General features: G+C 48.0%; 1 protein-coding gene across 1 annotated transcript in view; it reads right to left on the bottom strand.

Moving 5' to 3' along the window:
• The window catches only part of RASAL2 (RAS protein activator like 2), a 116,602-nt gene that overhangs the window by 46,776 nt on the left and 46,931 nt on the right, over window positions 1-22,895 (bottom strand). Inside the window, exon 4 of the mRNA XM_026084750.1 lies at window positions 3,833-3,939. Coding sequence (XP_025940535.1) covers window positions 3,833-3,939 — 107 coding nt within the window. The remainder of the gene's footprint in view (window positions 1-3,832; window positions 3,940-22,895) is intronic.

The following is a 22,895-nucleotide window of genomic DNA, read 5'->3' as shown; positions in this document are numbered from 1 at the left end:
ATATTGGGGGAAACGGGGAAGAAAAGGGACAAAGCACGAGAGCTCTTATCTCTGCACATAAGCTTCTTATGCCGTCCGCTGCGCAATGTCGGCATCAGCAGAATCCACTTTATTCCCATCGGTGGGAGATAAATTGAACAAGCCCATTTGACACATTGGTCCATGCAGTGGTTAGTTCTAAGGCAGACCGTGTTTATAGTTCCTGAGATTATACTTCTCACACAACAGTAAGTTTAACTACAATATACCTTTTCCTCCAGTGCACACACAGGAGGTAGGAAGGCAAATTTCCCGAGCCTTACATGTCCATCCCTTAAAATAAATCTTCACCACTGCAGAGATGACTTAAAGACGTCTCCGCAAGGAAATATTCACTTAAAGGACATTATGCAGTTATGAATCAAAATTCCAAAGGCGAAACAAAGGCCCATTAGCTGTATTACAAATCACAGCTGCCTTGTTCTGCGTGAGTACCACTGCCTGGTGTTTGAAGGAAAAACTGCACAGAACATGCTGCAAGTCACTGTCCTCTTGAGAAGACAGTTTTTAAATAGCTTTTCAGAGAGGCAAACTTAAAAAGCTGTAAATGCAACTTATTTTGAAAGTCTCAGCATAATTCTTCATCAGCGTGGAAGAAGGTTAAGCTGTCCCCTGTCTTAAGATGCCTTCTGCTAGAAACCTCAAGCAGTGAGTAGAAAAGGTATAGCACACTTAAGATATCCTGCTAAACTTGGGGATTTTTGCAGATCTAATGATGATAAGGAGGGATGTTTCTTCCTTTGACTGACATTGAGGCTTTCCCAGCTCTCCGGCGCAGGTAAGAGGACTTGGCTGCCTCGTGGAAGCCTCAGATCAGTGGCCTGCAAACAGCCTCAAGGGAAGGCCATAAGAGTGCCTATAATGGCTTTAAAAATGTTTTTTTGCGAGGTCATCTTTATTTGACAGAGATCTATTGTAGACATTTAGGAAATGGGTATTAAGGGAACTCGTGCTATTGTTTTTCCAAACACTGACACCTACGTTGCAGGTTGGAGGGCTAAAAGCAGCTGCGGTGTACTGCTGTTTCAGTTATTCTTGATTTTGCTGGAGTAGTTTTGGGTTGAACTCATTTGTACTCTTAAGCAACTTGACTTTTAGATGCAGCTTGCTCTTTTAAATAGATCAGAAGTTGGCATACAAACAGCATATATAACAGCATACAACAGCATATAAATGGACTGTTCAGAACAAACCTACAAAGCCAGAAGCCTTGTCCCTCTGCAAAAGGCAGGAGGGTGCATTATGCTCCTGGGCAAACAGGTGGCTAGACAGACAGGGAAGCAYGATACCAGTTACATGGGGCAGAAATACCATCTAGTTTTTGCTGCTTCACCTCCAAGAAAGGCAGCCTGCTTCCTGAATCTCTTTGCCAGAGTCTTAAAACCCTAATAAAGTGCCAGGGGAAATGGGAAATATTCTGCAAGGTTTTCGCTTTGAAGAGGAGGAGGGCTAGTAAGTATTAGAGAAGAATTCGAGAAACATTAAAATGTTCTTTAAAGGTAGGATCGACATTAAAAAAAAAAAGCACAAAAATGAAGGCAAACACAGAAAAAAGGAGAGGTATAAAATAAGCAATACAGATAGTCAGTAAATGCTTCTGATATATGGCTTGCAGTTGTTAGACTACCACAATACATATATACATCTAAAGGCGCAGCACATATACTCATTTAAAGGCTAGGGCAATTACTTATAGATGAAAACGAAGAAAATGGAGAATGAATGAAGATGAGAATTGCTAGGACTTCTGAATCTTCTCAGAGTACAGAAATGCTCCTGGAACCATATGGACCACAGTTCATCATCAAAATGTCAGAACTTGACATAACAGAATATTCTTGTGATAGCTTCACACRTAACTAGAACAAAACCTTTTTTTCCGAAGTACCATCCAGAAAACAAATCACTGRAGTGATGGAGGACACTTCTTAGAACCACAAAATAGCTGGGGTTGGCAGGGACCTCTGGAGACCATCTGGTCCAACCTCCCCGGCTCAAGCAGTGTCACCTAGAGTAGGTTGCTCAGGACCGTTTCCAGTTGGGTTTTGAATATCTCCAAGGATGGAGACTACACAACCTCTCTGGGCAACCTCTTCCTGTGCTCAGTCACCCTCACAGTAAAGAAGCTTCTTCTTATGTTTAAACACGATTTCTTGTATTGCAATTTGTGCCCACTGCCTCTTGCCCTGTCACTGAGCACCACTGAGAAGAGTCTGGCTCCATCTTCTTTACTCCCTCCCATCAGGTATTTATACACATCGATAAGATTTCCCCCGAGCCTTCTCTTCTCCAGGCTAAACAGTATCTTCTGATACAAATGTTGCTTCAGRTATTTTTCAAACTAGATGAAAATGGATTCATAGTCTTTCAATAGACATCAGAAGTTCAAATCTTGTTCTGACAATAAAGCCTTCACAAAAAAAAAGAACTGTTGACAATGAGGCTAGTCAAACATCAGGACAGGCTGCCCAGGCGGCTGCGGGATCTCCATCCACGGAGACTTTCAAAACCTGACCAGAAAGGTCCCAAGCAACCTGATCTAAGCTGGCCCTGCTTCAAAGAGGGGGGAGGACCAGAGACTTCCAGAGGTCCCTTCCAATCTAAATTATCCTATGACTCTAAAAAGGGACTAGACATGGTTACCCAGCATATTTACCACTGATTGAGAGAAGTTGGGAAGCAACCAGGTTGTGAGATAGCCCTTCCCTCTGCTCCCTTCTTTAATTCCAATACACCACGAGTTTATAGGTTGCTTTAGAGACCACGTTTTCTATAAACTCTGACCCACCTTAACCCTTTTATTATTTAAATAGCTGTTGTTGAATCATTTGTTCATTTATTTATTTTTTTAAAGATGACACAGTGCTGGACTTAAAAACCAAGTTTAGACACATGTTTGGATCCAAAGTGAGCTAGGAAGTATGCTTAAAAGTGATGAATGTTATCTAAAGCAATACAGGAATATATGGACTGAGGTACAGAAAWGGTATGCGTGTGCATAGAGAAAATAAGAACAAACAATGCTCACTAGACAATTCTTTTCCTTCCCCCCTTCCTCCTCCCCTCAGGTTTTAAAGGACAGAGATTTCTTCCCACATAGGGAGGAGTATTAAAGTATATGCAATATTCAAGTTAGATATTTTAAACCAAGAAAAACTATTGTTAAAAAAATTACTGAGCACTTCACTCTAACTTGAGAGGCATTTGCCCTCAGTCTAATAACAGAAAGGTCTTTGTGCTCTTGCTCTGGATACACTGACCAGAGACGGACTCAGGCAAGAAAATCCAGACTCGAGCTGAAAAAGTCTCATCCGGATGCACAGTCAACCAAACTCACCGCAAAAGAAGCAAAGAGCAACCAACACACATGCAGAGATTTCACCAGCTTCCAAGCAAGCCATAAAGCCATCTCAATCTTCTATGTACTTCACTGACACAAAGGAAAAATAACATGCCATCAACAACCTAAAGGAACCTTTTTCCTAGCCAAAAATTGAATATATAATGCAAACCCTGGCGGTGACTTCAGAAGTATTTATATAGGTTGCTGCCCACATTAATGCTGATGTGTCACTATTTGCAGCTTTAGATCAATCCAGTAGAAATAAGCAAATTATAGATCTACCAGAAATATTACTGGCAATATATAGCAGCTGATACCAACGTCTCCCGACAAATTGGAAATACTAACTAAATACTCATTTTCTCAGAGCCTCGTTGCACATTATGATATCTCAAACTCCACTTCCGACTCGATGGGAAAATCTGCTCCCTTGCAGGAAGGCTCACTTACCGGCACTTTGAAAGGAGAGGTGTTCGAAGCATCCATGGAGTTGGTTTTCTCCGACGTGCTGGTCCCCGAGATGCTCCGTCTGCGAGGAGATCTCTCTGCCGGGACCTCTGAGACAGAAAAGAAAAGGAAGGGAAGGTGAACGGGCGCCGGAGGGTGGGCAACAGTCGGGTTTTACGCTGCACAGGACAGAYGCCTCAGCAAAGTTTCGAGTGAATTATAAACGGCTGAATTACGCTCACTTGTTCTTCTATACCTGATTTACTTACTAAATTACAGTGGCATTTCCACTTGCAGATTCAAGGTTATGAATCCGACTCGATCGTAGGCGATAGGCAATTAAAATAAAAAACGCTGGTGCAGATCAATACCCAAAGGTATTTAGTATTCTATTACTGTTTGTGAGCTACTGTTCTGAAAACTTTAAATTATTCTTTTTTTYCTTTTTACATAAGCTATGCAGTAATTAACAGATAACCGAAACCGAGACACAGGGAAGCTCAGTTTTAGCCTCGACTGAACACGACTTGACAAAGGTCAAAGTTCGGTCCTATACGATCACACCACGAGCTCCAAGCGCACGATCATCCGAAGGCTCACGACTGCCCGGCGAGCGTGACATATATACCTCTGCAGATAAAAAAAAATAGGTCAAACTCTCCTCGTTCTGGCAATATGACCTTACTAAGATACGACTTTGGCATCCTAAATCCATGCCAGCTGCTCCGACGAGCATAAATACTCAAACGAGATGTGCTTATATCCGATTCTATTGACCGTAAAGTATACATGCGTTAAAAAAAAAAATCTCCTGTGCAAACACACATATAGCAGACATAAAAGTCCCTTTCTGTACGGCTAGGTACGCGCACACGGCTGCCGAGCACACGGATACCTTTATCGCAACTGCTGCCCATCTCCAGCTCCGTCGGCAGCCTTAAAGCCGCCCGGCTGCGCCAGACATCCTTAACGCGGGGAAGGGAAGAAATCGCCGCCGAGCGAAAAGTCCATTGTTATCTTCGGCATCGCAAGGAGAAGGAGCAAACGGCGACTCCGGGCAGCGGCATCCGGACTCGCGCCGTTCTGCTGGCGAGTCCCGTCGCCGGCCCGCGGGGCCCCGGGCGCCGCGCTGCCCGCAGGCAGGCGGGAGCGAGCGGCTCGGCTCCCGCGCCGCCCCCCTTCCGCAGCCTGCGGAGAGCCGGCGAGCGAGCGAGCGCGCGAGGGGGAGCGCGGCGCCCGGGACTGCGGCTCTTCAATCAATCGCTCAGGCTGCACATCCTCATTAGTTACTTTCAGGCTATTAACAGACGCCCAACTGCCGGCTTCCCTCCGCTACGGGAAATTGCACCGTGCCTCCCGATTCGCGGCAACAGCAACAACAGGAAAAAAAAAAAAAGGGGCTTGCGGAGATGCGCGGCCAGCTGGTGCCGCGAGAGCGGCCGTCTCCTCGCAATAACCGAAGGGAAAAAAGCAAAAAAAAAAAAAAAAAAAAAAAAAAAAAAAAAAAAAAAAAAAAAAGCCTTCCTCGGGGATAGCGTTACCTTTGCTTGCAGGGTTTTGATCTCGCCAGAGCTGCGGTACACATCCCCGTGGCCGCCGGAGCGAGGAGGACAAAACGGAGCATCCCGGTGGGTAAGAAATCTGGCCCCTGCAGCATTACACTGCCTCGCACCATAGACGCTTATCTGCTTTTAACTAACTAACTAAAAAAGCGGTAGCGCTCAGTCTCTCAATTCGCTCGCAAGCATCGCCGGAGCGGCCGAAGCCGGCGGGAGGCCAGCAGCCGGCGCGGCCAATGCCGGGGCCCGGCAGCCCCCCTGCCCTCGCTGTGCCGCCGCCGGCCTCCCCCCACGGCGGGCAGAACTTCCTTCCCCGCAGCGCAGGCGAGCCCTGGGAGGATTTAAACAGCCGCCTCTGCTGCTCCCGTCGCAGGCGTCCCCGAGCGGCCGTGATCTATTCGCTCCCCGCCGGCGGACTAAAGCGAGCACCTCGTCTTTAAGTCCAACAGCAGCGCGGCACGTCCCAGGTCTGGCTTTGCCCGCTTCGCGCCCGCGGGAAACCGCATCGCGGCAGAGCGGCCGCCGTGGCTTAGCACGGCCTGTCGCTTCTGCTGAGTCACAAACGGAGAGCGGAGCCCCGATTCCCGACTATTGCCGCCCAAACGGGGCCCGGCTGCGGGAGAGGGAGCTCGGGAGAAGTTTCGGGTTAAACCGAAGGGAGGGGAGAAGTGACGGCGAACTTCCCTGCCTCTCCTTGCCGCCCCTCTTGCCCCTGCAGCCACCTAGGATCAACTGGAGTCCTCAGCAGGTGAAACACAGAGGCCATCAGCGAAGTGAGTTCTGTCAGTTCTCAGACGGCCACAGACGGGTGCTAAACAAGGCCGGCGAGTGAGACATTCACAAGGGGCTTGCGACGAACTGAAAGCACAGCTACCTTGCCCTCCCTTCCCCCTCCAAAAAGCAGGGGCGGATAAACAGCACACTCAGTCCCCAGGACAACAAAAGACCACGTCCAGCAAAGCCGCCATGAGCTGCAGCCGTCCCTACAGGGCATTTTTAATTTATCACGGCATACTCCGCACGAGAGGTGCCCCGGCGAGCCTAGGCAGCGGCGAGGCCCGCTCTCCTGGGGGCGGCCGCGGCACTCCGGTGGGAGGCGCCTCCGGGGCTCCGGCCCCACGTCCCACCTGGTACGTGGTGCTGGGGCCACCAAAATGCGAAGCCGCACCGCTGGGGAAGCTTGCGTTCTGCTGCAAAGAGCTTCGCCCTCAGCATGGCTGAAGCGGAGATGGAGAGGATCCCTCTCGGCTCTGCGGGATGCCRCCTGCTACTCTCCCTCCATCTCTCCGAGGAGTTCGGGAGGGACCGGAGCGGAGCAGGGAAGGCGAGGGGGCKCAAGGAGCGGGAGCCCAGGAAGCGCCCCGGGGCTGGCGGCCCAGGACCACCGCCACTGCAGAACCCGTGTCCCAGAGCTCACAAAGGTCTCCCGGGCGGAACAATCGGACCTCCCGGGAGCCGGCAATGCGCTAAGCGCGCTGCCGGGCACCCTTCCCACGCGGGCTGCTACCCGCCGTCCGCCCCAAGCGCTGCCTCGCAGGGGCCCTCGCGTTAAAACAGCCCGGAAAGTCCCCCCAGCTCCGTCTAACCCCCTTGGAGAGCCTCGCCATCCCCTCTGCTCCCGAGAAAGGGGCRGTTTCTGCCGGGTTGGAGCATTCACGGATCAACCAAACCAGCCTCCATTAGCCCCTTTCCTGTTAAGGATCAATGAGCGACACATGCTATGCCTTTTTTTCTTTAAAGCAAAGTTTTTGGGGCTTTCTAATAACTTTTTAGGAGTGTGTGGGACACCTCTTCTGCCCCAAAGAGCTCACGGTCTAATTTGAAACAAGGCACAATAAAAGAGAGCGATAAACCCTAAGAGGGGGGCAGCGGGGAAGTACCACCTTAAGAAAATAAGGCACCCAAATGATGCAAGTTATCCTTGATTATTTTTTATTGACRTTTGCTTACCTCTGGGTGATTTTTTTTAATTTAAGTTGCATTTGAAAATAAAGTGGTTATCCCCAGGTATACAACTGAACCCTAGGGGCTCTAAATGAAAGAATACCTGGAGGGAGGCCTTGAAAAAAATCCTTGGCTTTGAAGATTTGCAAGCACAGGACAGACAAGTGTTTCCCACTAAGGGAAGAGACAGAAGAGACTTCTGGGGACATGGCAAACAGAGCTACCGTCTTTCACTCCACTATGTTCCTAATAGGTTTTTTTTTTTCATTGCAAGTTGCTGATCACCCAACACAGTATGCAAATGATGATTCCTAAGATGCTTCTGAGATCCTGATGGTTTGGTCTCCCCCAATTTCTTTCCAAACCCATTGGTTTTGCATGGTTTTATAGGCGTGAACGTGCAGCCAGTGGGAACACTCAGCYGGCCTGCTAATTAAAATACTTTCAGTCTGAATAAACTACTGCGTCGAGCCTATTAAAAGGGAGTCCCTAATTCACTTTTAAAGCCTTTTAAAAATCAATAAGCATTTGAGCAAGTACGAAGATTCTCCCTGCTCCAAGGTAACTTCTGGTGGAGCAGCACAGCGCACACCTGGAGTAACGTTATGGCACTCAGCGCTTTGGTCGGGCAGAAGCGACCGCTTTTGTCTCGTTGTCCCTTCAGGTTCGTCTCCGAGTGCCCAAGTGACAAAACACTAATGAGAAAGATCTTGCTGGGGACAGTCAGTATTTACTTAGGGTTTCTGCTAAAAACCCCCACAAATTCTGGTGAAAGTACCTCCCAGCAGGCAAAATTACAGAGAATAATGAAAAGCAGAAAAAAAGCAAGCATTAGGAGATTTATAAAAAGCACCAAGAGCAGCAGCTATGCCTAACAGCCTCTTTCAAATGAGTATTACCTGACAAAATAACAAGTCTCATATGAAAACACATTAAAAAATAAAAAAGGTTCCTGTTTTCTCTTGGAATAAGCATTCTCTCATTTTTCTCACTTGGGGAGAATTCAGATTTGGGCCCAATTCACAGACTGCTATAAAAAGGTAATTAAATGCCTGTGTAAAAAGCCTAGATTAAAAGCAAACTCAGAAAAAATATGATTTGAATTATGCCCTGACGTCCAAACGCATTCTGACTAAAACATACCATGTAAATTCTACAGGGTATAACTTAATGGAGAAAACTGAATTTTGCCGTGATAATTCTTCAACATTTGTTGAGACAGCTAGATAAGGGGTAAAAAAGGCCAGAAGAGATGTCTGGGAGAACRCTCCTAGTCCATGAGCAGGGATTTTCAAAGAAGATACTGTGCGTCACTGGGACTGAGGACCCGGGTGAACATCACAGATTCTGAACTAACGTTAAGCTAGTTCTGTTGGTGGCAGACGCTTGCACTGGACTGCAGGTAAAAAAGCGCAGTTGAATCGGGCCCACTGCAGAAGGTGCGCAGCAAACCACCTCAACGACAGCTTGAGTCGCTGAAATGACACCTTGAGCCATCGAGCCCTCAGGAGCTCACGGTCTTGAAGACAAGACTTAACGAGCAAAACTGATGGAGTGGGCTGGGAGAAAGGGCAAGAGCATCATTGGAGACRTCCAGTTTTAGCTTTCAGGTGTTGACTGTCATGGTTGCTCTCTGTGGCACGTTCTGAAGAACCTGGTCGTGGCATCCAGCAGCTCCCACGTCGGCAGCTGCTCGAGGGAGCCCCTGCGCCGAGGCAGGGAAAAGCGGCCTCCAGCTCTGCAAACGCAAGCCAGAAGGGAGCAGATGCACATCCCAGCTTCCCAACGTACCCTCTGGATGATGGGCACGTCCAGCTGAAACAGGAATAGTCAGTTCGAGGTGCCTCTTTTTAACCTCCTCATGCATCAGTCCCCAAAACCCCGTTTACCGCTTGACGCTACACGCAGCGATACAAATTGCCAGGACCACCGTGCCAACAACGTGCAGCGGATGTGAGGGGCTTCAGCACATGACCTGGAGATGCTGATGGCCTCGTTATCTCCCAACGATCTTGGACTGCCCCTGCTCATTCAAATTACCTTGTGCTTGCCCACGGAGAGACTGCGCACACGCAATTAGTGCGGCTCAGCTGACGCAGGCCAACTCGTTCCTGCAATGCAATTTGCTCAGAGGCTTATGGCTGAGACGCACATGGGTATGATATCAATATTTATTATCCTCATTATTAACCAACTGCCTTGAGCCACGGCTTTCAGGAACCATCTCTTTGCTCTCTGCAAAAGGGCTGCAGATTGAGATAGTCTCCGTGAAGCGCTCTTTCACTCCGGTTAGCGGGATACGCTCACACGTGACTGGTGCTCAGATGCAGCAAAGCTCTCCAGCTCTTCCCTGCTCCTCTCGGCAGGCCAGAAGACCGCTCTGAGCTTCAGCACCTCTTGCTCAGGACAGCAGGATTTTGCCCCGAGCAGTAAGAACCACTGTTATGGACACAAAAAGGAGCCCCTCAGTRTATTGTAGGCATCTACAGGATGCCCCTGAACCTTAAGTGTGGCCCTGGACTACAGACAGAATTTGGGAATTGGTATCTCTAAGAAAAATATATTTTAAATAAAAATATGTGCTTAGAAGCAAAAAAGTGCTACCCTACATAGCTCACCTTTGAGACACCGTTCAGAGCCTGGGCTGAACAAACACGGCCCAGTGCTTCGGGGTGACGGCCAGGAGACATCCTGAGGATCCCTCAGCGTGGAACAGAACGGGAACACGGGGGAAAAGGGGAAACCAGCAGCCTCCTCACAAGCAGCGGTGGGGCCCAACCCGCGCGTACCCTTGTCCCCGCTGGGCGCGACACTCCCAACGAAGGCCACGGCGTACAGCGACGTGCCCAGCCACCCCAGGAGCCCGCTCGCAGCCTGGGTGGGGGACAACAAGGTTGGGCACAAAACCTGCATCGGCATTGGCGGTTGCCTGCTTGACTGACAGCTGAAAATCCACGATGGTGGCAGCTACATCTCGGGAAAAAAAGCACTGGAGCAAGCACGATTCGTGTTAACAGTCCGTGGAAACGGACAGGGGCGCGCCGCACGTCAAGCTGCCCTTCCGAGCAACTCGGTACCCAGAAATTATCAAAATCGAACAAGTTCTGAGGACAACCAAGAACATGGAGTGAGAAGGAATCATTTACGGAGAAAAGATTAAAAGACCAAAATCAGGCAACAACAGCTTGACAAAGCAACAGCTCAAAGAGAAACACGAAACAGCAGTCAGCTGCCACRTGTAAATGCTGTTTAATACCTGTAAGAATTGGAAAACGTTTTAAAGCTGAGCCATAGATAAGATATTCAAAGTAAGTGATTTTCTGCTTGAAGGCAGATAAACTCCTGTGCAAGTATCCAGAAGCAGAGCACAGTATCGTTTAACTGTGCTTTCTACCGTTCATTTCTAGGCTACAGAAGTATCTGATCCTTGGGGTGAAATGTTTTTTGCAAGTGCAGGAAATGTGTCTCGTGAGCAGCAAAACTTGCAAAGTTCCCTCTCGGATTTAACTCACTCACATCGCACGCGGTCGAGAAGCAAACTGGCAGGCAAGCCGGCAGAAGCGGGCAGAAGCAGGCTGAGCACAGCGATCAGCTGGCCAAACGGCACAGCGGAAAAGAAAGCGGGGACACGGCTTAGCCCAGAAATGACTTTTTGCCCTGCTAGGATGGCACGTGCCCCTTTGCAACTGTTTTAAGCAGATCCTAAGCAAGCTGAATAATTGCATACCATTTCAGAGCTTTTAAAAAGTAATAATATCAGGCAACTTTGGACTGAAGAAATGTAAGCGCCTGTGGAAGCAGCGAACCCAGGAGAGGGTCAGAGAGAGGAGGAGTAGCACCCTACCGTACCAAGGAAGGAGAGGAGGCTTCTCTCTTCTTCGGTGCTGCTATCCAGCCACTCGGCCGCATCCCCGGGCGACAGGAGGCTCATTCTCCAGCCGGAAAACTTTTCCATGCAGAAGGCGGTAAGCGAGCGGAGCGGGGAAGGAAGGGGTGGGAAGGGCGGGGGGTCGCGGTCCCGCTGCGCTGCCTACCCCGAGCCCGCGGGGCGCCCGCAGCCCATGGTGTCCCTTTGTGCCGGCTGGCGGCTGTGCGGAAGCGGAGGAACGCGGGGGGGAAAAAAAAAGGAAAAAAGGAAGAAAGGGGGAGGAAGGGGGACACCGCGGTCTGAAATTCCCAAGGAGGGAGCAGGCGGCGATAGAGCCGAGCAAAGGGCGCGGAAGAGGCTCAGCGCCGGCAGCACAACGGGCGAGCGGCTCGGCTCAGCGCACCGCAGCAGTGCCGGCGCCGCAGGGCGGGCTTTGTCCGCAGGCTCGGCTTGCCCGCGGCTCCCCGGCGGCGACCACGGGAACCCCCTGCCCGCCCCCGGGCCCGCCGCGGCCCCCGCTCCGCAGCCCCGGCCCGGTGCTCCCGCCCTCGCGCCCCCGCCTCGTCCATCGACCGGCGCTAATGGCATCCGCATCCCGCAGCATCCTTGGGGGCGCCGGCGCGGCGGGCGCTCGGCCGGGCCCGCATGCCCGGCGCGGGGGGCGTTTTGCGGGCTGGCGCAGGCCCCCGCGGAGAGGAGCCCCGCTCAGCGAGGGACCCCTGGGCCCCGCGGACCCAATCCGCCGTGGTTGGACCCAATCCGCCGTGGTGCGCGGCGCTGAGCGGACTCGCTTTAAAGGCACAGGCGCCCTTTGTTCGCCGCTCGCTGCCTTCAATAATTCATATGACCGCCTTTCCCAGTCCCTTTTGCAAGCCAGGGCGCTTGCTGACCGCCGGCTAAAACCCAGCCCCCAAGACACCGGCTAAAAGCTTTATATCAGCAAAGCAAAGAATTAGGCACCAGCCGGCGAGCGAAGAAAAACGTGCTATCCTGCTTCCCAGCAGGGAAGAAAATTCCGATTACTTGGAGGTATGGTAGCAAGCCGTGTTTGCGCAGGACAGGTATTTTCATAGAAGCCCTGCCGAGCAGGGCAGATGCTAGACAGCACGCACCATTACTGAGGGAACACGGGACACCCAGCTCAGGAGTGAAATACYGCAGCCGCGGGCGAGACGGAGCCGAGCAATTCTCTTATTCCACTGAAAAAGTAACCTCCCCCCCCCCCCCCCCGCCCATACAAACAGAGGGATTAAAAAACAGCGTCTTCTTGGAGCTAAGAACATGCAAACTGGTGACGTAAATCTACTTGGAATAAGAATGGAATTAGAGAGAATTTTTTAGAGAAGGGATTAGGTAGCTATTTTCATCCACCTGGCTGGCCAGCACAGAACAAAAATCTCACCTGCTCCCTTTGAGTTTTCCGGGGAATACACGCGGTGCACAAAACCACCTGGGTGTCCTTCCAGGAAAAACTGGTTTAATTGCCAGTATTAGCTATGGATGCCCTAAGTAGCTGGTTCTAGACAAACCAATGCCAAGAGTATTCGTTTCCCACGACCGCTTACTGACTCTGCTTTTCCCTACCGCGTTCCCACCTTGTATCATGACTTCGAACCGTTCACCCCTTTCAATGTGTCGCAATGCTTCTGCTAACGGGGAAGCGTACCAAATATGAAACCTGCTTATTGGAGTATTTTATAATATGAGAATGTGAAAAACATGGTAAGAAATGGAGGAAGAACTGGCACCAGGTTTTTCATATGCAGACTCCCCATTCTCCCGTTTACCATGGCATTAACATCATTCCCAGGGCAACCCACAGGGAAAAAAAGCTGGCACAAATCCTTCCCTGCTATTTTCCTCTTTCGGTGCGGTTTAGCAGCTAGAGAGAGGCCGCAGCATCCTGCAGGACGCCTGGCTGCAACGGCCTGCCAGAGGACAGYGGAGATGTGCACCAGAAGGAAAGGGCGAATCAAAAAGCTCTTGTCAGAGAGAAGTCAGAAAAACGCTACCATTAGAAAACTAGAAAATTCAGAGCGACTTTTAAGTGTAGAAGAACCACTGGCGCTTAGCAATATCAAAACCATCAGATTTGAAAATAATCGTCACGGACATCTAATCTGATTTGCTTGAAGCACCCCAGAACATCACCCAGTGCCTCTCACCYGCTCAACACTGTTTATACGTGAAGACACACACATCTAGAAAAAAGGCACGCGATTTTAACAGACGCTATRAAGACATAAGGAGTCAGCCTGTTCCCTCGGTAAGCTGTCTCAAYGGTTAACAGCACTCGTGGTTAGCCTTTTGCTCCCGATTTCCAAGAAGGAATTTATCTAGCCGCATCTCCTAACCACTGGGCATCGGTTGACATTTGTATGCTTTAATGCTCTCCATTATCAAACTCTGGTATCAGAAATTGCCTCTCTACTTACATCCTTTGCAAATGTCTGCTTTCAATCACTCACTTTAAATTAATTAATTAATTAATTAAAACTCCTCCATAGCACTGATTTTAATTTTGAAGCCTCTCGCTGTGCAAACCTGCTCYGGGACTGCAGCAGGGAAGCAGTACTGGTCTCCTTTTAAAGCTTGCCACAGGCAGAAGAAAGGCGGTGAATAGCTTCTTAAATATGTCTTTCTCCACCTTAATGCRGCTCTTGTGCTTTAGAGCTTCTCAAAATCTTTCAACAAAACTCTWGTCTGAATTTTCCAGGACAACCAGTGTTTGAGATAAGCTGCAAATAAGCAAGAGAGGAATATTCAAAACATGCTACAAGACCTACAGTGGAAAAAAGTGTGTTGAATCCATGCAAATACACATGCAAATTGCCCTGCTGACCAGAGAGAAACTATGCAAAATGTGAGATGGATAGTATCCTTTATTGAAAACTAAAGATATAGAAAGGTAGGAGAAATTAGCAAAATAATAAATAAAAAATAYGTTTATAAGAAGCTAATCTCTGCCTTGAGAGACTATAGATTTCTAAAATTAGTACAGGTAGCTAATACAGAATAGCAGGTAAAAACAYGAAAAATCTCCTTTAAACTTTTGGGATTCAGCTCCCTCGCTCCCGCTTTCCAAAGGCGGAAGCRCCCACAAGGCTGAAAAATAACCCAAACCTTTATGTTTTGGAACCTCTTATATAAGCTAGTAATTTAAAACGCGTATACATCCCCAACTGGTAACTCTCTACATCACCATCAGCGAATGAGCTTCTGCTCTTTTTTCAGTTGTCAGAAATGTCACCCTCCTACAGTTACGATGTTGAAACCTATGAAGCTAAGCAGCTTTGCCATCCCRTGGATTTAAAAATTACCATCCTTGCTAAGCGAAACTACACAGAAGCACAGGGGCTCGGATTTTGCTGAAGGAATTTTAGTAAATGCTAATTCCTAATATATGCACGTAATAGAGCACAGATGCCTTCTGATGCGGATGCTTTGCAAGCACCGAGCAGCAGGAGCATTATAAATCATAATGTATTAATGCTCTCTGCATGAGGCACTTACAAGAAAAGGAAAAATGGATCGCGCTTGCACTAGGGACAGACTGACGGACTGATTGATGGATATTGCTATAGTCAGGAGGCGATTTCTTCACAGCAATATGCATTAGACGTTGTACACCCAAGTCATTCTTGTTAAACTGTTTCACAGTTAATTTATGAGTGGAGGAAGACAGGATATTTACGCACTTGAAAAATGAAATCCTCCCTCCAGAACAGTGGCAGAGCGGCTAGCGAGAGGGCAATTTTTTTCCACAAAAAGAAGCCAGGCAGAGACATATAAAATAGCTTGCCCGAGGTTGCATCACTAGTTAATGCACAAGAAACAATAAACCTCTGCTTGTCCACCTCCTGGATCAATGTCATATACACTAGACAACGCTCCCCACCTCTTCACTGGTCCATTAGGAAACCGGAAAAGTTAGTTGAGTCATTTTGCATGAGGAAAAATGCCAAGYGGTAATAACTTTCCAATCCTATTCCATGCCATGGCACAGAACAAGCAAGCTAGCTTGAAAAGTAAGTTTTCCAGACATCCAAAAGTGCCAGTTCTAGATACAAATGGCTCCATTTCCTGCATTAAATCAGTCTAAGTGCCTAGCTCTAACGCAAGTCCCATGGTTTTGAGAAGCATTATTACGATATAACAACCTGAACCACACACTAATCCAGTTCAAGAGCATCTGAGTGGACAAGGCTGAGTAATTCATTTTATATTACAGAACCACAGCAAAGGGATTCACAATTATTTTGTGACATGGATGACTTTTTGGCTTAAGCTACATAAGCAAAACCAGCCTGTAATATTGTGACACCATCCTACGAACAAGCTATGAACAGCTGAACAGAATTATTTTGCTGTACTGCAGGTCAATAGTAGCTTTACCTCAGACACAAGAAGATGTGGATAGCCTTATTGGAGCATTGCAAAGTGCACAGAAAGCCCTTTTTCTTAAGGAAAAACTCGATGAGCAGTCAGCTCCTTCTTTAAGCCAGTCCATTCTGCTGCGCAAAGTGAAACCGCACTAGCGAACGACAAGCCCACCCACGCACGTTATCACCCAGTACTTCCCAGACTGCTTAATGAAGTGATTTTAGCACAGCCAGAGATCTTAAGCGCTCCCGCTCAGCAGCTCTCATCCACTGAAGACGACAACCTCTACATGCCGCAGCACCTATGCAATATTATATTCTACCACTGCAAGAGTCCCCTTTACTTCACAGAATCACAGAATGGYTGAGGTTGGAAGGGACCTCWGSAGATCATCTAGTCCAACCCCCCTGCTCAAGCAGGGTCACCTAGAGCACGTTGCCCAGGATCGTGTCTGGACGGCRTCTGAATATCTCCAAGGAGGGAGACTCCACAACCTCTCTGRGCAACCTGTTCCAGTGCTCAGTTACCCTCACAGTAAAGAAGTTTTTCCTCATGTTCAGATGGAACTGCCTGTGTTTCAGTTTGTGCCCGTTGCCTCTTGTCCTTTTGCTGGGCACCACTGAGAAGAGTCTGGTCCCATCCTCTCCACACCCTCCCTTCAGACACTTATACACACCGGTAAGATCCCCCCTCAAGTCTTCTCTTCTCCAGGCTGAACAGTTCCAGCTCTCTCAGCCTTTCCTCATATGAGAGGTACTCCAGTCCCTTCATCATCTTAGTAGCCCTTTGCTGGACTCCAATAGCTCCATGTTTCTCTTGTATCGGGRAGCCCAGCACTGGACACAGTACTCCAGATACGGCCTCACCAGTGCTGAGTAGAGGAGAAGGATCACCTCCCTTGACCCACCAGCAACACTCCTCCTAATGCACCCCAGCATACCATTGGCCTTCTTGGCCACAAGGGCACATTGCTGCCTCCTAGTCAGCTTGTTGTCCACCAGGACTCCCAAGTCCTTCTCCACAGAGCTGCTTTCCAGCAGGTCAGCCCCCAGCTTGTCCTGGTGCATGGGGTTATTCCTCCCTAGGTGCAGGACCCTGCACTTGCCTTTACTGAACTTCATGAGGAACTTCATGAACTTCCCCTCTGCCCATCTCTCCAGCCTGTCGAGGTCCCTCTGAATGGCAGCACAGCCCTCTGATGCATCAGCCACTCCTCCCACTTTTGTATCATCAGCAAACTTGCTGAGGGTGCACTCTGTCCCTTCATCCAGGTCATTGATGAATAAGTTGAACAAGACTGGACCCAGKACTGACCCCTGGGGGACACTGCTAGCTACAGGCCTCCAACTAGACTCTGCGCTGCTGATCACAACTCTCTGAGCTCTGCCATTCAGCCAGTTCTCAAGCCACCTCCCTGTCCACTCATCTAGCCCACACTTCCTGAGCTTGTCTATGAGGATGTTATGGGAGACAGTGTCAAAAGCCTTACTGAAGTCAAGGCAGACAACAGGCACGGCTCTCCCCTCATCTACCCAGCCAGTCATCCCATCACAGAAGGTGAGCAGGTTGGTTAAGTATGATTACCCCTTGGTGAATCCATGCTGCCTACTCCCGATCACCTTCTTATCCTTCATAGGCTTAGAAATGGTATCCAGGATGAGTTTGTTCCATCACCTTTCCAGGGATTGAGGTGAGGCTGACTGGCCTGTAGTTCCCTGGGTCCTCCTTCTTGCCCTTACTTTCCAGAGCAAACACCACCATCCTTCCAAACTCAACAGAGATCAGAGACATTGACCTAGAGGCCACCCGGGAGGGAAGGAGAAGACAGAATTTCCTAAATAACAGTTCCTGGGGCAGTAAGGAATCCAGCACTGGCGAGGACTACGCTTGCTGACAGTCTCTAAAGATAAATAAGGGCAGGAAGGCTCAAAATGAGGATGAGCAAAACTAACCTAGAAGTACTCTAGTGGCTGTTCCTACTTCACCTTTAGGGAAAGAGGGCAGCAAGTCCCTACCACAAATACACAACTTAGAAATAGCTAAATACATAAGTCTAGCCAGAGGCCTTTCTCAAACATGATTCACTTTACTTAGATGCAAAAAACAACAAAGAACAGTGACCAGCGCAGAGGTCTGCTTATGCTYCCCTTGCAACGTAAAGGGGCAGTATCTACCTGCCTGCGTGGGTCTAATCAATGCTTCAAAACCTTCTCTTTAATAGCAAGGTATGTCTTAAGATACCCACATTTCACTGTGCTTCCTTACTGCACGTAGACTATTTTGAGTACAGCAATATCTTACTATAATGGACATGCTTTCCATTTTAAAGAAAAAAAGCTGTCAAAGACCTATGAAGCGACTTAGCTAAGGAGCTTAATTTTAAACTACTTTTAAAACAAGACTTTGACTTTTTCATATTATTTTCCTACACTTTGTTGCTACCGAACATGCTAATATGGCAAAAACAAGGCTGCCTTTTTTAGAAGGCCCTAGATCCCTCTCTAGTATCGCATTTTCTGGGCAATACTGATGCAAGACTGCAATGGTGCAAGGGCTGGAGATGAATCCTTCGTGTCGCTGACTGTACCTGACCACAAAATTAAGTTTTGCCAGGTCTAAGACCCTATATATTTTTTTTTCCCTGGATGTACTTATTAATGAAGAGATGCTTGAGGGGAGCAGGAAGCCTGGGAATCAAACACATTAGTTGAGGATCAACCTAGAAAAAGTGAGACATGTGAAACACCACAGAACCATCATGCTGTCCATGTGCGGCAAGAAAGGAGAATGCAGCCTTAAAAAAAACACTACTGTAATTGAAGGATAAGCAAATTATTGTGATTTTGGTTCTTGGGCATGTTAACTCTAAACAAGTCAGTTCCAAGAATCAGAAAAGCTAGCAATAGGAAAGCTGTACTACTGTAGGTCAAACCATCCTGTTTTCCTTGTCCATGCTCCCACGGATAAGCACCTTGTCTGCACTACAACAGTGGCCTCTCAGGAGAGGCCAGGAGCATGGGCAGGAGTATTGCTACCGGTGAGAGACGCTGGATTTTCATAACTTAACTGATGAAGCAACCATGTACACTAACTTAGGTACATTTTCATACGGAAGCCAACTTCAGGTACCCTTAGGATAGCTGAGGGATTCGGCCAAGTTACACTGCTAGCAGTATGGGAGTTGGTAAGTATCTATTAATGACTACTCTAAAAACACTAAGCTAATTTAGTTCCAAATTAGGGCCAAGACATTATTTACAGAGTCATCCACCCCATAGAGTCTTTGCAAACTGTGAGCCATATGCCTTATGTAAACAGACATCTTGTATTAAAGTATGATACATCCGGCTACACATTTAACAACTAGTATAGAGAGACTACTTAATTTCTGATGCCAGCATTCACGCGATGACTTTTTTCCCCAGGAATGTGTTTATGAAGAACACCTACATTCTTTCCCTCAAACAAAAAGCAGGGTGTTTAAAAGAAAGAACAGACTCAAAACATCCTGAAAATACTGAACTGTAATAATAAAATACATAAATAAATAAAAACACAACCCCCCCCACACACTTTTCCATATTTGCCAACCACAAAGATTAACAAGGAAGTCCTTGCTCAATAACACGGTGAAAGGGAGGGCTTGAATGTTTAAGCCTTTTTTTTATTGTTAAAAAGGGATTTCTGAACTAGCATCTTTACTAAAAATTTTATATATACTCTTAACACTAAAAGTAAAATCGGGAAGAAAAAGCCCCAAAAGAATGGATGAATAACACGAGGAAGTTCAGCATTTGGGGTCTGGTCCCCTGTCCTGAGACCAGCTGCACCACCTGCTTCACCAATCTGAAGATCCAGCCCAGAAGTCCAAGTATTAGAGCTTTTCCAATTTTTAAAGCCATAAGAAAGAAGGATGAGAAGCAGTTTTTGAACTCTGATACTAAGAGGACTGAAACTGCCAGCGTCTCAAATGACACCAGCGTTGCAGTGCTTTTCTGAACAAGAATTTCCGAGAAAAACAATCTTCAAATACAACTTCAACATGACAAAGACAGAAGTTCACAAAAAGCCAAGAGCTTGCTCCCTCCTGTCCCCTGGCTTGCACCTCTCGGGCAGCCCAGGCAAACCGAGCTCTCTCCACGCCGGGAAGGCCCACGGGCAGCTATGCAGGCTGTACTTCCATGTTTCTGGGGTATTAAAAAGAAAGAAGGAAAAAAAAAAAAAAGCGAGGCAGTAACTGCCCAGGCAGACACGCAGCCGGCAGGCAGCTCGCTGAAGCACCCTTTCCTCCCTGCCCCTAAAGGCACAAAAAATTCTGCTTGACCAGCTCAGGTACAGCCCCACTATATTTTACATATGATCTTAAAGTCCCTTGGGATTTTAACCTTTCTAAATCATTATAAAGGAGCCTTATTAGAAGGACAAATGAGGAGAAGCATTTAACATATGACTGATTTATCAGAAAAGATACTAGAAAATCATGGAAAAAACTGTCTTTTAGCTAATTCCTAGCAAGGGAACAGGCACAGTACACAGAGGGGTCAATCCGCAAGTTATTGCTGTCCGGGAGGACACTGGCTTGATCCTCTGCACTGCAAGATGTCGACTTGCTATCAACTGTCAAAGGAGAAAATAAGCAGGCGAGCTTTGGGGGAAATAGGACAACTTGCACTAAACGATTTCCAAGTTACTGTTGGGAGAGCAAAGCACTTCCCCGTGAGCACAGCAGTCAAGCGTGGAAAACAAAAACACCTTTTCCTGCACGCTCCCCAGGCCAAATGCTTTGCACAACTCATGTCTTCATAAACGCTAATTTTGCCCAAATTCAGAAAAACAATGCAAGTGAAAATAACTGATTACAGCAGTTTTGTTGGAATACCACCACCCTTCAAGCTGGTCTGTGCTCTACCTTCTGACCTACTCCTTAGCCTTGGGCACACCTTCAGCCAGAGCAGGGAGGGAGCCGGGGGGGATTTTTCCTATTTAGATTGTAAATTATTTGGGTGAGATATTGTTTCCGTCTGTGACACCTCCAAAAAGAAAAACCTCCTGAAAACCACACTGTACAGTTTGAAAGATACCTTAGTAACTTTTAAGAAAACTATTCTTTTGAAAAAATTAGGTATTGTGGGGAGACACCTGAGTAGGTCTCATCATTCGTTCAGCTTGCAGCATTCTGGTGACACCAGCGTAAGACTCACGTGGGTGGTTTCAAAGTATTTTGGGAAAGCGTTCAGTACCATCAATATAGGATATCGTACTGACTTGAGCTGTAGGTCAGATGACGTAGGAATTGCCACACCGTCCCACCAGCTGACTTGGGGATTGCTCACCCTCGTCACGGGCGCTTTCGTCCAGGCGAGCACCGGCTCTCGGGAGCGCTCCCACAACAAGCCCAGCTTTGTTTTCCGAACGAACCAAGCGCCGACGCTTCTTGCAGAGCGGGGCGGACGGCGCTGTGCCAAGAGGGAGCTTTACTCCACCCCGAGGTCACCACTCGCTCCTGTTAAATGTCAAAAACCCCAGAGCTTTGCCAACATCACCAGGTGGGACCTGAACTCTTCCCGCCCTGTTGCATGATTGGCACAGACTCAAAAAAAAAGAAAAAAAAAAAAAGTAATTCAAAACACCTCTAACATTAGGTAACAAGACAGAAAACTACCAACAGGAAAATTTTAAAGCCTAGTAGCCTGAAAACACCAGCATGCACTCACCAGGGACGCAGCAGAAGAGCAGGAGCATTCGGGACAGCGCGTGGTCACGACCGGCAACCCAATTTCCAGCCCTGCCCATGAATCAGCCCCTCGCCCTCCCTCTCCCGTCTCGGTTCCACCTGTGTTTATAGGAACACTGGGTTAATCTCCATACGAGTACCAAAATAAGACAACTGCCAAAGCCCCACGGCCTTTCCAAACACTGGAGATCAGTGCAAGAAAGCCAGCAGATAGACTGGTTTTTTGTTTGTTTGTTTGTTTTTTTAATGTTTCCAAATGAGGGACAAAATTTAGTGGTGAAGCAAGGAAATGCAGCAAGGTAAGAGACTGGATAGTTTAGGGAATTTTTACAAGGCCACTCCAAATTCTCCATCTTGTGGACATGAGCTTAATTTCAGACTGACACAGTATCTTTAAGACTGCTCTCGGACGTGCTGGAGAGATTTCCCCTAGACAGCATAACGTGATCTCGGGCTACACCAGGACAAAGCTTTAAGAGTAAAAGCGCTGTGCTCGGATCTCCCCAAAAGAGCTATCGCGAGTGCTTGGGCAGCGGAAAACGGACCAGCGTGCAATCGAACCACGCGTCGCCCAGGGTCAAGCACGGCTCTGGCGAAACGGCTCTCGGTGCTCGCGGGCAGCCCGAGACAAAAGCCCACAACCTAATTTATGCAGTCAGACACCCTATGTTTGCCGTCGCCATTTCAGCAGTGTTTCCTGTCAAATCCACAACATGCATATTATAAGCTTGTCGACCATTTAACGATCGGAGCTGATATCGTGGAAACTAAGCAGTGACGGTCGCTGCATCATTTGCTTGCTGACTTCTTAGGCAGTTTCCCTCTCCCTTACTACAGGCAGTGACCCATATATATGGAAAACTAAACGGAAGGGGATCACTAGGTCTCCTTTCTACCACTGGCCCAGTTTCAAATCCCACCATTATTAGCTCTCCTCAACAACATTTGTGCTGTCTGATACCAATTAGCCAAGAAAACTAGATAAAAGAAAGTATTCCCTTTGTGGAGGATTAAAGTTTTGAAAAGGTACATACCTCTGCACGCTAGAAAATGCAGCCGTCTCTTGATGCCAACAGGCCATTTACAAATGCCATCCCTCAGCTGTATTTTGCTGCTTCACATAGTTGACTTTAGCGTTATATTAAAATAACAGCTGGTGGGAAACTTACTCCCAGATATCAGAAAACGGCAATGAACAGGACAAGCTTTGGTATAACAGGACACCCCTTCCTCCCGCCTAGAGCCAAATAACGAAGCTGATTTGTTCCCATGAGCTTTAAAGAGCCTTTGACAGAAGTTATCTCAAGTATTCATTAGAAGAGCGTGGCTTTCCCCTCCCCACCGATCTCCTCGGAGAGCGAAAGCGCCCGCAAAGAGCATCACATGAAGTCAGGGGCAGCACGAAGGACTTGCGGGAAGATAAGCTGCTGCTCACGCCTGCCTGCCACAACTCCCCACTTCTGCTGAACCTACCGCTCTTTGCTTCTCTACCATATTAATGGGTTAATCGTATGGAAAAGCCCCAAGAAAAGAGGGGAAATGCTAAGGGCACCTCTCGGTAACCACCCCAAGATCTCC

This window comes from Apteryx rowi, unplaced genomic scaffold (assembly GCF_003343035.1).
Source record: "Apteryx rowi isolate R43461 unplaced genomic scaffold, aptRow1 scaffold_65, whole genome shotgun sequence".
Lineage (NCBI taxonomy): Eukaryota > Metazoa > Chordata > Aves > Apterygiformes > Apterygidae > Apteryx > Apteryx rowi.
Note: the sequence above shows the minus strand (reverse complement) of the source record. Positions and strands in the feature narration are given on the sequence as shown.